Here is a 15,608-nt window from a genome sequence, read left to right on the forward strand (position 1 = left end):
ACCTATTTAAAAAAACATATCAGGAAGGGTGATACATTATGAAACTTTAAGTAGTTGTAATATTTGCATTTTTTCCTACTTATCTTTGACAAAAAAAAAGAAAGAAAACTATCTTTTGTTTATTAATGCTCAGGCTGATTTCTTCACACATTCTAGCATTATTCATATATTAAATATTGGCATTCTTAGAGAGTTTTACTTCTGGTATTAAGCTGATTCAATTAACTAGTTGTTTTTTTTTTTTATGTTAATACAATTAAATGACCTGGTTTTCAAAAACTATAATAAACTTTCAAAACTAAAGTAGAACGGATAATTTATTGTTTTTAAATCAAAAACCTTAAAAATGAACTGTTAAACAAAATGAAAATTTAGAAATATTGTCTCAAAATAGGGACATAATTATGTTAAACCCTCCAGAATGTGACAGAAATACGTGTCCTGAATTTTATTGAATTTCAATTTTACTTAAGCATTAGATGATGTTATTGTTTGGTATTCATATCAGAATTTCCTTGAAAAGCTGTTTCTATAAACTATTTCTTATAATGCTTATTTAAAAAATAACGTAAATGTAAAAGTTTTTTAAACAGTTAAAAATCTAAGAAAACAAAGTTTCAGGTCATAATTATATTCCTTTGTTTAAATTTTCAAATAATTCCTAATGCTTCATCAGCTTGTATTTAGAATGCTACACTTATCTTCCCTTTTTTTTTTTTTTTAGCGGTACGTGGGCCTCTCACTGTTGTGGCCTCTCCCGTTGCGGAGCACAGGCTCAGGACGCACAGGCTCAGAGGCCATGGCTCACCGGCCCAGCCGCTCCGCGGCATGTGGGATCTTCCCGGACCTGGGCACGAACCCGTGTTCCCTGCATCGGCAGGCGGACTCTCAACCACTGCGCCACCGGGGAAGCCCTATCTTCCCTGTTAAAAGAATTAGGCAGCATATTTCCACAGGCTATGGGTTACAATAAGTCTATATGCTTTCTGAGACATCTTGATATGCTACTTTATCTTTGCCTTGTATATTAAATCTATTTTTAGATCAGATTTTTATTTTAAATCTATTTTATATTAAAAATAAAAATTAGGAAGATTTAATATCTGGCCAATGATTCCTTAACGCAACCTCCTATGAAGTGTGTAAGTCACTAACCACCATGGGGAGGCACCCCTTGCTCAGTGACTTGGAGTAAGAACATGGGAGCTGTAAAGATAAGTAAAACAGAGATCTTGCCTTTAAGATGGTCATACTTTCAAGTGAAACATATTCCAGAGCTAACAGCAGTGAAACTTGAAGAAAGAGGCATATCACACAGGACATCAGGGTGACAAGAGGGGATATATTTTACCACACACAATTGAAAGAAATATTAGAAATCTAAACTTTGGAAACAATCCTTTAGAATACAGTAATTTGTACTATACCAATCACTGACTCAGGGTTACAAGACAAAACAAAACAAAAACCTAAAACTTATCCCTGAAATTGTTGGTAGAAGTAAGGAAAAGAAACAGAAGATTAGCCAGAAATGTCTTTGTGCAGGAAATGTTTTTAATAATTTGAAATTTATTAGATGACAAATAATTTTAAAATTTCTATTTGTTTCTAAGTTCTAATTTATAAGTATCCAAATAATATACATTTGCACCATCACTTTACAATCATTTGATATTCCTACATGAATAAGCAAATTTTACCATTTAGAGTGATTATTATGTGATAAACTGCATAAAAAACAGTAAACTGGTAAGTCTATAATCAAAATAAAATAATTCATTGTATTTGTTTTAAGCAACCTATCAAATGCAATCTTAAGTGTTCTTAAAAGAAATGAAACTAGGTTTCATTTCATTCACTAAAACAATCTATTTAAAGTGACCTTATATTCTGTGAACACAGTAACTAAAGTTACAACTAAACCTTGCTCTGTTGGTCTAATCAAATCTCTGGGGGAAAACACCCCTTACTATGACCCAGGCAGTCTATAAGCCTCCATACCAGTGAGAACAGGACACGTAATTAAAAATTTAAAAATCTGATTTATCAAAGAGACTAATATTTGAAATAAAAATCTGATAAATATGAATTTGTGCTGGTGCTCCTAATAACTTATGATACCATCAAATTTGGTTTTGGGGAAGGCACTCAGAAGCTATATGTTTAAATTGTGAAATAAATAAAAGTGCTAACAACATTGTTAACAGACCAAACAAACATCCTAACCTTGTAACCAAAATGGTTCAATATCTATATAACTTGCCATATCTTCAAATAAGGAAGAGAATACAGCAAACATTTAATGGTGTAAACTTAGCTATAAAAGTAAAATAGCTTCATAGATCATTTCCTACCTTCACTGCTTCTAAGTAATGGCCACAATACAAGATAAAAATTAAAGATGCTATTTAAGAGGACCAATGGATTTTAAGGTTCTTAGTTTTAGGAGACCTTTTTGCTCCTTCCTATCTCCCATTAAGTAATAAAATGTGTCACAATGAGTTTACACAGTTAAGATAAAATTTGAGGCCTACAAGTTTGGTCTTATTCCTAATTTGATAGTTTAATGAAGAATTATAGAGAAGAAAAGCCTACCTACCTCTAAAATCTACCCTTTGAAAATTAAATATGTTCAAAAAGAAGAATCATTTCTACTGTCACATGAGTGTATCAACTAATCTCAACTCTGTGATTCCTAGTTCTTTACCTAAGACACAGAAAAAACTCATCCACTATTCTTTAGTGACAGGAAAGTAATCCTCCTTTATTAAGCCTTTTAAACGTCTTCATCAAATACTTACACTGAGTGACCAATTTGTTCTAGGAATAAATTATAATAGTAAAAGGTTTTTTTTTTAATTAATTCAGCAAAGAATAATCAGTCACTACTTATGTGGCACAGTCATTCATTTACCAAGCATTTACTGAGCATTAAATGTCCCAGGAACTGTGGAAGCAAAACCAAGTAAGATATCACTAAAGGCTCAAAACTACCTCCAACAATGAATATCCACAGCAAGGAGATAAATACCCCAAAGGACCTCACAATTCCAAGACAGTTTCAATTTGGCCTTCAGCATTTAATTGCACTAAATAACATAAAGGAATATATTTTCGACTGTAAACTTTGCAGACAAATTTTAATTAAGTTTAAAAAGTAGATGGCAAAAATAGGAAGCACTATTTTTTTTAAAAAAATCCATATGATACTGTAAACTATCTTTGTCTTTAACACCTTGTGGTAATTTTCATATTTCCCATGTTTAGCGGAAATAGTTTATTAGTCTAATCGTTTTAGGGAACGTGTTTCAACAAATTCAAATTTTTTGTCCTCCATATTGCAGGAATAATTAAATAAAAAAACATGCACATTCTCTGAAAAGTAAAAAATATGCATTTATATTATTACTGTATCATATTTACCAACAGGAACCCTTATTTCAGAGCCCACATATATGTATTCTTTTTCTTTTTCTTTTTTTTTTTTTTTGGCGGTACGCAGGCCTCTCACTGTTGTGGCCTCTCCAGTTGCGGAGCACAGGCTCCGGATGCGCAGGCTTAGCGGCCATGGCTCACGGGCCCAGCCGCTCTGCGGCATGTGGTATCTTCCTGAACTGGGGGACGAACCCATGTCCCCTGCATCGGCAGGTGGACTCTCAGCCACTGCACCACCAGGGAAGCCCTGTATTCTTTAAATTACTAAGTAATACCACTGCCCTACTATTTCATACAGAATTACTCACAAAGCTTGTAATGGAACATAGTACAATTCTTATCATGTACAACAGATGGAAAAACTAAGACCCAGAAATACTAAATTACTTGCCAAAGGCCTGAGAAAAACTTAAAGACAAAGCAGAAAATAACATTTGGAACCTATTATTACAGTTAACTGATAAATTGATTGCAATTTCCTAGTGATATTAAAAATTATACATGTAAATTAATGTATACATATATACAAATAACTGAAATAGAAAGGAAAAAAAATAAGAAAGAAATTTTTTATACAGCCTGAATTACATAGAGAAGTGTGGTTTCAAAATCAAAACTGCTAAACTGCTGATTCTAAAGAGTCATGTATATTAGTTCAGAGGAACTTGAGAAAATACAGTAAATTCAATAAAAAATTAAGTAAATTAATTAAATTATGATCCAAGAAGTTTAATTTTATAAGAGAACTTAATAGACATACATAGTAAGTATAATGATCAAGCACTGAAATATATCTTTAGGGAAAATAAAGTGTAATTTAAAATGTCTTAAAATAAAGTTAAAAATAGCGTGTATACATAATATTTAAGATGCAACTTAATCATAAAAGTGTGCGCTTTTGGGGCAGATTTGCAAAAATGATGGTGCCAATTACTAAATAAAAGAGATGTTAAGGGAAATGGCAGATATTAGCTTATGAGTACCTTTTTAAACACATGAAATTCTACATAAAATTCTTCTTTATCCCAAGAGCAAAGTGCTTAAACTGAATGTATGTGTGTGTGTGTGTGTGTGTGTGTGTGTGTGTGTGTGTGTGTGCGTACATATTTAAAGAACAATCATATTATAACCATAAAACACTTGATGGCACTGCTTTATATCCAGCTTGTTTTATCCTCAGAAACATTATCAATATATAATATTTATAAAACATTTAATTCCCTCTTCATAACCTTTTTAAAATCTTTGCATAAAATCTGTGATGTTATCTTCTTAACAAGGCAAAACCAAGGAAAAAGACTTTGTATATCCATCATTTCTAGAGTAACAAAAATATCTTTACCTTTCACGAGACTTTCACAAAAACCCCAGACACTGGAATGTTATAATAATGTAATTAAGGATGAAAATTTTATAACAGGAACTAATTAAATGAGAGGAAAGGCTAATACTAATTAAAAATCTTATCAAGAATCAAAGAAACATGATACTTTTTTTTTTTTTTTTTGCGGTACGCGGGCCTCTCACTGTTGTGGCCTCTCCCGTTGTGCAGCACAGGCTCCGGACATGCAGGCTCAGCGGCCATGGCTCACGGGCCTAGCCGCTCCGTGGCATGTGGGATCTTCCCGGACCGGGGCACGAACCCGTGTCCCCTGCATCGGCAGGCGGACTCTCAACCACTGCACCACCAGGGAAGCCCAATACCTATTTTTTTTAAAACAACTATATAATACAATGTCTTGGAGATGCTCTTGTATTAAGTGGCTTTTAAAATAAAATTGTACTTATTTCCTAGGTTCTTTCAAATACATGACCAAAAAAATAAAATAAAAACCTGGCAAAAACATATAGGGCCTATAGCAACAAGGCCTGAATCAAGCTACTATCTTAAAAAAAAAAAATTAGAGGTAGATATTTACATAGGTTTAAGTAATTAAAGAGTATAACCAGGTCTCTTAAGTTTTTAACTAGTGTTTCAAAATGATCATGCCCTATAATGCCACCCTCAACCCCCATGGGAATTTTCTTCTAGACTGAATTTTTCTTCATTACGTAAGACTGTTTTTATAATTTTTTCTTCTGTTTATTTTTGTTGTTTTATGTACTCCACTCTGTTATGCTTATGCTTTCTTTTTTTTACACAAATCAGAAAATTATGTTGCAGTCAGAATTATTCATGTGTATCTTCTGACATTAGAACTAATTTACCTTAAACTTAAATGAGCTTAACCTCCAGGAGAGCTCTCATGATATTCTACATAAACTACTTCAAAAAACAGTGGCCTAATATGATAGACTTTCTCAACTTTGTTGAAGCACTTTGTATTTCTTTACCGGAATTTTTACTTTCTCATTACCTTCCTCAGCGACATTATAAAAACCCCATGAAATTTAAAACCAGGTGCCTTTACTTGAGGAATTAAAACAAACAAATTATACTTTTAATGACATCATTTTGGAAGCAAATATTTAAAATCCTGTAACAGTACTAATATGCATTTTATCAACTTACTCTTTTTGAAACATTTAATTTCTGTGCCATGAGTTAGTTCAATAGGGCTTTATCAAAAGACAATTTTTGAAGGAAATCAGAAAGCGTTCCTGTAACATACTAAAAGATTCTTTGTGTCACTGTCCTTTGAAAAGAGGATACCTCTTTTATTTAGATGAGGTCTCCTTTTGATCACCCCCCCCACTCCTTCATCTCACCCAGGGCTTTGAGCAATTTCTTCATCTCAGCAAGAGAGGCAAATGGCTAAAATTAGCAGTCTCTGGACCCTCAGGAATAGCCACTGTGCCGTATCAGCTGAGATTCCTGATTAGAATTATGTCTGATTTAAAAAAAAAAAAAAGTAACAGAACAAAACAAAGAAGCAAAGAAGAAAACCAAACAAAAAACAAAAAATGTCTATCTAGGCCATCTTTTCACCTTTCTTTATTTCATAAGAGAGAAGCATTTAACACATTGTTTTGAAAAATGATAAGGAAGTGCTAACGAAGTTTTTGTCAAGAAAAAGTATCTGTCATCATTATCTCTAATAAACTTCAACTTTTATAACATGCTAACAGAACTTAGTAATTTTATTGTTTTATGAGATAAAACATAATAATCTTAGCACAAAGGGTTTGGATCAAATTATATATTTTTGTGGCCTCTATATGCAGAGCACGGTCAACTTCTCTTGTCAATGGGAAATTAATTCTCTTTTGTTCAAAATCCAGATAATCACTCTTAATTACATCTAAATCCAGAGAATAACCATGTGTGGCAGGTTACTAAGTGGATGAAATCTGTTTCTGAAGTACTGTTTCCACTAAATAAGACTTTAAGAAAGGTCCTATGCTGTGATTTGTTTTCCCCATTATATCTGTGATGAGAAAATGATGAAGATGGAGCCTTAATCCCCCAAAGCCAAGGTCTCAGCATCCAGTTTACCTGACAAGGTTTTCATTGTCTCCAGTTCCCTTGCAAGTTGCACATTCAGTTCGTAAATCCTCAGCCTTGGGCTTCTTTTGTAACACAGACTGCCTTTGTCTCCTCTCTCTAGGAACTCTCTCCTGCCATACAAGGGAGGATGAAACAAAACATAAAATCAGGATATGAGGAAAACAGAAATAATTTTAAGCAAGAAAGTTTCTCAAATTTAGATTCTGTAAAATATGCTTAACTTATTCCAACCTCATGTTTTTCTTCCTCAGGAATGAAGCTTCGTTTTCGTCCTCTGGTTCTCTAAAAAAAAAAAAAGAAAAAAAAAAAAGAAAGAAAAAAAAGAGAAAAATCCACAAAAATATCTAATGTTTAATTAATAATAAAAATAAATTTTCTCTGTTAAATGTTACTGCTTCGGTTAAGCACTTGGAAAATTAGCATTTCTAATTAATGCTGTACTGCTCTATTGCACTTTATTACAATTTATGCCAGAGGAAATAAACACAAGACAAATTAAATACACTCAACAGTGACAGTGTTTTACTGTTAAATAACACAGGTATCTGATAAGAAAAATAAGTTCTACAAAATTAGCTTGAATATTTCTGAACACCTCATACACATCACACAATGATGATTTATGCAGAACATTTAAATTTTCATAACTTACACGACTTCTAGAGCTAAAATGCTAAACCTGGACTCACATCTATTGTATGCCTCTGTGTGTGTGTGCGTGCGTGCACAAACATGTTTGAATAACATAAAGAAACAATCTTTAACAGCTGTAAATAAGTGGGAGGCAAAGGTCTCAGATGTCTCCCAATCCTAGTTAAAATACAACTAACTAAAAAAAACATGGTATAAGTGACTCAAGCTTATTTCCTTAAAATTTATATCCTGTATTTTGGAACACATTTCCCATTTGAAAGATGCCATCCATATGTTTGAAAGTAATGTAAGTACAATAGGATTTGCAGCCAATATGTTAAAAATCTCCACCCATGTAGCACAGCCTCTGGAGGTTTATAATCCCCATGTGAAGATCACTGCTCTTTAGAGAGACTGGAAGAAAAAGGAGGCACCACTCCCCAAAATTACTTTACCTGACTGTTGAGACCAAAGATCATTCCCACGTTAGAGTAGGTACCAAATAATTCTAAAGAGAATTGCTGTCCAATATAAAAAACATTAATGTTTTTCTAAATTACTGTCGTTTCAATTCTCTACAATACCGAGTCACTTGTTATTCAGTACCCAGGCTAACTGCACTCTGTTTAATCTGCCCCTAGATAACCAAGAGTTGACTAAATTAGCCGTTCAAAATAAGTAAATTTATAGACTACATATTCATTTACATTTATATTGCCAATCAGTATGTTTTAATTACATTATGGAAGAAATAAGGAAGAAAAAGTAAGACTATACCTAGGAAAAAGTTTTAAATGCAGGCCCTACATCTGTTCTTACTTCCAAAGAATTAGTACTAAGCCTTGCTCCTCAAAATATCAATCATGGTTCATAAGCACTGGCATCCCCAGGAAGTTCGTTAGAAATGAAGAATCTCATGCCCGGAACAACATACTGAATTAGAACCTGCCATTTAAAAAGATCCCCAAGTAAGTCATACACACGTTAAAGTTTGAAAACAGCCCTTAATATTGACAACACTTCTCCAAGTCCTAATTAAAACCTTATGGCTAGCCCTTTGTATAGTCATCTTTCCCTTCTGTGACACTCCTTTCCTCATGCTTCAATTTCTGTCCCCCAATGCAGTTTATCCCAAAACTGGTAAGGACCATGTCATATTCATCTTTCTAGACTTAAATTTAATACAATACATATTACATAAAAGTTCAATAAATTTGTTTTAATAAAATAAATAATAAGTGTTTTGATTGAAACTCACAGATGAACACGCTAGATAATACAAATGATAAAACAACTGACAAAAAGGGTAAATTATTGTTCCCTTCTCTGGTAATCTATTTTCAATTTGCATAATTTATGCATATAGCCATCCATTTCAAAAAGGTGATCAAAATTAATAACCAATATCACAGGGAAAATATTCAAATTACTTATCTTAATTCTATAAACATCTAAAGAATGCTCAAAAGGCCTTCACACATTTCCATATTTCTCTTCATTCAACCCATCTTTTGTTGAGTCATCTAGTTTTTGAATCATCTAATCACTGAATTAATTTTTGAAGTATATGTGTGAATGCTCCAAGTTCATGTTTTCAATTCTTTTGAAGATATATAATTATTTACCATTTCTGATTAATACTTTAAATCTTTGAACATCTGGTTTGATTCCGTCAATTGGAAGTTCTTCAAACCCATACTGCAGTTAGCATCAAAAAGCATAATGCCACAGAATGATCCTATCACACAATGACATAGTTACATACCTCTGCATTTATAAATTCCTTTTTATTATATTTTATTAAATATTTTTAAATGAATAAAAATATAATTATCTAAAACAGTCATTTTAAATGCATGTATCAATATTACAAAAAGGTAATCACTGATGTACTCCTGCAGTAATTTTAAATAACTAAACATAAGCAACATAAACAAATTCTAGCCAGAAAACCAGAGTTGTTACAAGCCATACGAAATTACAGCATCTTAGAGCTCTGAGATAGCAGGCCAGGGAAATGACTTGATGATCAGACAGCTGAAAACTGACAGAGGTAAACTTCAACCCAGGTCTCTCAACTCTCAATTCAGTGATTTTTCTTGCATGACAAATCCAAGATTAATAATTTAATCCCAAATAGAGATGAGCAAATTATCATAAGAAAGCAAATCTCTTATTCTCACTTGAATATGTAAATAAACTGTAATACCGTGACGCATAAATGAAGAGTTTTTATATTTTGAAACAAGTAAATGAGACAATTTACCCAATGGAGAGGAGACCTGAATACTTCAAACTGACACTATATTCTATCCAATTTGGTACCTTACACATACAATGACTAACATGATCCATTACCGAAATAACTTGCAGCAAGCCTTAGCATTTATCACACAACTAGTATTTCCAAAAATTGAAAATAAGAGGATTTAATCCAAACACAATGTTTCACAATATCAAGTTCCCCAACCAAGAAAATGCTGAGAGTTGTGGGGTTTTTTTCTAGTTTTAATGAAGTGGCAGCAACTGTAACTGTTATAACTCATACCTGCCTACGATCATAACAGATAAGATATCTTAAACATGGTATCCCTGAATGAATCAGAAAATATAAGGGGAGTTAAAAAGAGGGAGAAACGATGGAAAAAAGAAAAAAACCATGCTTGGCTCATCCAACAAATTTCAATAATCAAATAATAATTTCAATAATCAAAGAGCTTGCCCCATCTTAGATGTACAGAAGTATTTGTAACCAGGTTGTCATTTCATGGTATACATTGAGGCTGACACTATTTTAGAAACAAGATAAATAAAGCAGAAGGGAGAACACAGGGTGTGGAAGAAGGAAAAACATTATTTAACAAGTATGTGCTTTAGAACTTAACACAGATAAATTATCTAGACATTCCAAATGATTGACGGTATATTTCCAAATTGTGCTTCCTTTTGCAATTATTAAACTGTTAAAAGTAAAAGAAAGTTTGAAAATCATTCCAAATCTTGACACATTCCTATTTTTTTCTTGTTAGTTTTTAAGAACTTTATTTTCTTAGGGAACACTGACAATCTGAGCTGCTTAGATCATCTGGCTCTTTATCTGTCTTTGGTACATTTACTTGAAAACAGGATGTGATAAAATCATCCACAAAGAGTGGCATGATATTAGAGACAATGTATCTAAGTTAGGAGAGATTAAAACATTTTTAACTATAGGCATCATTTTAATAGTTTATTCAGCTAAAACAAATAATTAAATGTTTCAATAACTTCACTCATTTGGACTAGAAAACATGCAACAAATTTTAATTAATTGTTTAGAGCTGGGTTGTTTTAATTTATAATTAAGTCAGATGCATGATGATTTTTCCAAGGTTAGAATGATTCATTTCACAAATGAACTAAATTTAAAACTAAAAGACAGTGTCTCAGCATCTTTGAGATCACTAAGATGGATTTCACATATTCATTTGTACACTGATTTCTCTAAATTCAACACTTATTTTTTTGACGACAAATCAATATTTATACAAATGACAATAAATAAGCCATACATGGTTAGATGAAACAAAAAGATACCCTCCTACGTAATTTATATATAAAAAGAGAACATGCTTATTTATGAGAAAATTCCAAATTCAATGTTAATTAGGACAACAGCCAAACCTTGAAAACCTATCAAGCTAAAATATCTTCAGATTTATGCTGAGGAATAAATGTTGGGGCTGTCTGGCAGCTGTTCAAAATGCTTCAATGAAATACATACAGTATATGTATTTCCTTAAAAAGTAAGTATTTGTTTTCCAATTATAAAACAATATATTGAAAACAATCACATATTAAAGCTAATAAAATATTCAAAAGAAAAATGTTACATATATAAACAAAGTGTGAACAAAAGCACCACCAGTTTCCGTTGGGCTATCGGCATACAACAGATGGAATGGTGATCCCCCAAAATGAGTGTTTTCCCTTCTTGTCAGTTGGCTGTAGAGTTTCTTTTTATCTAACCTAATTTATGTTAACAGGGTTAGGAAAATAGGTGGAAAATAAAAAGAACATCATGATCTAATTGGCTTAACACTATTAATTAAAATAACCACAAGCCTAAAAATATAAAAGATACATCCTACATAATAAATGTTTCTATAAAACTCTTCTCACAGATAACGGTATATTCAAAATAAGTAAAATCCTGAAGCTCTGCCTCGTCCCTGTCTCCTTTATTCCATGCTCCTGGAAATAAATAAAAATGATGAATTTCCAGGAGGCAAAAAGCATAGCAGGAGCCTTTGGGTTCTGAATACGATTACTTGCCCTAAGGACACCCACAGTAGATCTCTTCCAAGTGAGCCAAAGTGACTTAAGTATGGTTTAGTTCACCACAAAAATTTTTGCTAGGGTTTCTTCTAAGGTTCTGTGACAGACACAGGTTATATGATCTGTTTAGTACTTCAGAGGTCACCTTGGGTCTGATAATAAACTCAATAATAACTCTTGATATCTAAAGCCCCCATGTATAACCCTTTCTTTCCAGAACTGCATTAATTTAATCAAAACAATTAGTATAAAGATAACAAGTAAATTAAGACATGGGCATCATGAATGCCTAGTACACTTTAGTCATTTCAATAGGGCTGAATCTAAACGTTTCTATATTTCTACTGAACTAGCATCTAAAAAATATTTTAAAAACAAACATAACGAAAGCAGACTCTAGGATATTTGATTATCTCTCAAATGAAGACTGCACTTTTAACAGGCTATTGATTTATACTGTTAAATAAAATGGAAAACAGATTAACGATGTGTTTAAGTTTATTTCCAAAAAAAATGATCTATAAGAAAAGGTGCATCCTGAAAAACAATATGGTTTCAGTCAAAGCTGCTAAAAAGTACTTTGACTTTTTACTGCATTTATCTTCCCAAAAAAGGAGAGATACAAAACAATATAAAAATGTATGAGACAGTAAGAAAGATCTGACAACTTCAAAGAGAGTAGAAGATGATACACTGTGTAAAAGACTATGGAAAGATAGTCTCAACAAGTCCCTTTGGCACTTGTATAAAAGATGAAAAGTCACTAGATGACATAGAGTGAAAAGAAAACGAAAAGAAAATCTGAAAGCTTTCAAGTTACATTAAAGTTATTAGAAAATATGCCAAAAAGTACAAAGGTCAATTTTAAAGTAACTTCAAAGGGAACATTAAGCTAATTTATATTTTCTTCAAAAGTAATTTCCTGGGCTTCCCTGATGGCGCAGTGGTTGAGAGTCTGCCTGCCGATGCAGGGGACACAGGTTTGTGCCCCGGTCTGGGAGGATCCCACGTGCCGCGGAGCGGCTGGGCCCGTGAGCCATGGCCGCTGAGCCTGCGCGTCCGGAGCCTGTGCTCTGCAACAGGAGAGGCCACAGCAGTGAGAGGCCCACGTACCGCAAAACAAAAAAAAAAGTAATTTCCTTCTCTAAAAGCAAGTGAAAAGTTTCCACATTAAAAAAAAAAAATGCAGAGAAAATGTCTAACAAGGTACTTAAAAAGAAGTATCCCAGGCTACCTTTAGAGTAATTCTACAGTTTCACCAATGAAATATGATTAATATACAAGGAGAAAGGGACTAATTCCCTTCCTAACTATAAAGGGCCAGAAAAAAAGACTCTTTCAAAGTACACTGTCTTCAGATGCATAGCCACAGTGGAAGAGAAAAGAACTCATTTGTGAAATACAAAATAAGTACCTTCTGTGGTAGGTAATGAAAATATAGTGGTGAACAGGACAGCTCCTGTCCACCTGGGTTCAGGTCCATGAGTCTACAGATACCAAACAAATAATTAAATGGATAATGATTTATAAATACGGTAAGTGCAACTAAAGTGAAGGATAAAAACAGTCACATACTGCTCAGATCTTTCAAAATCTCACTATAATCAAAACTGTTCTTAAATTTAAGAATCAATCATAATTTTAATGCCCTTAATAATGATATAAAACTACATTCACCTTAAAGATGCATATGGAGAAAATGCCTAACAAATTGGAAAAAAAAATTCTCAAAGGAACACACTTATGTGTGACTCTGGCAACCCTCAGGCAGGAATGGAAAAAGAAAGAGTTCAGATTGGCAAGAGGATAAAAGAATCAAGGACAGCAGCAAAAGCATTACTAAAATAACTGAACACAGGATCGAGAAAAGATACTGGAACTCTAAGTGAAGGCATGAGGTACCTAGATAACCAGGCTGCTGAGTAACTGTGAGAATAAAGATGGCTATTGGACTAGAAACGTAAAGAAGAAACCCGCAACATACTGAGGTCAAATGAATTTAATCATGATTATTTCACAAGCATCTTAAAATTAAAATCAAATATTATTTCATATAATACTCTCTACCCAATGCAGAAAACTCTTCCAAAAATATCCCTGATAGTCATATAGCCTCAATTATTCTGGATAACAAGGAAGCATGTTCCATATGACACAGTTCTAATTGTTGGTCCCAGTTTTACTATCTGAACTTATCCTAGAATTCATGTAACAGAAGTTTAAATATTTAAAGATAAATGACCAGGTCTTTATTATGTAAAGAGTCTGTTTATTCATTTATTAAACTAATAAACATACCAAAAAAACGTAATTACACTTGTGACAAGGGCAGCAAAATAAAATAGTGTTATGTGTACAATGTTTCAATTAATTACTCCTCAGAGTGCTTTTCTAGAACTTCATCATAGTATCACATTAGGTTTTGCTTTCTTAGTTCATATGAGCTAAAATTGAGGGATGATGGCAATAATGACAGAGGATTAATTAACACTTTACAACAGATCTACAATCTCTGTCATTTTTCATTTGTTAAAGAGTCCAATTAGAATATCATTTTTGCACTATGTAACATAGCATAGATAGCAGAAAGGGAAAAGGGCCTGCACCATTTTTTTTTTCTTTTACAATATCAACAGTACCATTAGCCAACAAAGAAATGCATATCAAAACCACAGTGAGGGGCTTCCCTTGTGGCGCAGTGGTTGAGAGTCCGCCTGCCGATGCAGGGGACACGGGTTCGTGCCCCAGTCCGGGAAGATCCCACATGCTGCGGAGCGGCTGGGCCCATGAGCCATTGCCACTGAGCCTGCGCATCCGGAGCCTGTGCTCCGCAACGGGAGAGGCCACAACACTGAGAGGCCCGCATACCGCAAAACAAAACAAAACAAAACAAAACAAAACACAGTGAGGGCTTCCCTGGTGGCTCAGTGGTTGAGAGTCCGCCTGCCAATGCAGGGGACACGGGTTCGTGCCCCAGTCCGCGAAGATCCCACATGCCGCGGAGCGGCTGGGCCCGTGAGCCATGGCCGCTGAGCCTGCACGTCCGGAGCTCGTGCTCCGCAATGGGAGAGGCCACAACAGTGAGAGGCCCGCGTACCGCAAAAACAAAAAACAAACAAACAAAAAAACACAGCGATACAACACAAGTGTTGCTGGGCTAAAATCAAGGTGTTGGCAGGCTGCATTCCTTTCTGGAGGCTCTAGGAAGAGAATCAGTTTGCTTGGTTATTCCATCTCCTAGAGATTGCCAACATTCCTTGGTCCAAGACCCCCTTCTTCCATCTTTAAAGGCAGGGATGCTGTATATCTCAGACCCATTGTCTGTAGTCACATCTCCCTCTTACTTACAGTCAGGGAAGGTCCTCGCCTTTTGGGTCCACATGTAATTAGTTTGAGCCCACATAATACTGCTTAATCTTCCCATCTCAAGGTCCATAACTTTAATCATACCTGCAAAGCCCCTTTTGCCATGTAAGGTAACACATAAACAGGTTCTGGGGATTAGGACACAGATATCTTTGTGGGGGGGTATTATTCTGCCTACAATACTCAACACTGTGGAAATCAAATTTATACACTAAATTAATTTATTAAAACTACCATCCTATAGATGGAAATGGGGCATTTAACAGTAGTAACACTTGAAAAACAAAAATCCCTAAGTATATTACAATCACACAAACGTGCATAGGTAAGAAACAAAATGCTACTTTGGGTTAAACTTCAATAACATAAAAGTATAAGGATTTCACTCCCTCTCTATGCAGTCAAGAGA

At 34.0% G+C, this 15,608-nt stretch overlaps 1 protein-coding gene across 11 annotated transcripts in view; it reads right to left on the minus strand.

The window, feature by feature from the left end:
• The window catches only part of PHF14 (PHD finger protein 14), a 199,592-nt gene that overhangs the window by 104,182 nt on the left and 79,802 nt on the right, over positions 1-15,608 (minus strand). For 8 of the 11 annotated variants that reach the window (XR_009520605.1, XR_009520606.1, XR_009520607.1 and 5 more), the window contains exons 15-16: positions 7,115-7,165; positions 6,872-6,993 (exon numbers count right to left, since the gene is read on the minus strand). The exons of 1 other annotated variant lie outside the window; for it this stretch is intronic. Coding sequence is in view for 6 of the 10 variants with exons in the window: in XM_060020447.1 (XP_059876430.1) it covers positions 6,872-6,993; positions 7,115-7,165 (173 nt within the window). In the remaining 4 variants the exon portion in view is untranslated. Of the gene's footprint in view, positions 1-6,871; positions 6,994-7,114; positions 7,166-15,608 lie in introns of those variants that run through there. 2 more of the 11 variants (XR_009520608.1, XM_060020449.1) reach the window with 2 other exon arrangements.

This window comes from Delphinus delphis, chromosome 9 (genome assembly GCF_949987515.2).
Source record: "Delphinus delphis chromosome 9, mDelDel1.2, whole genome shotgun sequence".
NCBI lineage: Eukaryota > Metazoa > Chordata > Mammalia > Artiodactyla > Delphinidae > Delphinus > Delphinus delphis.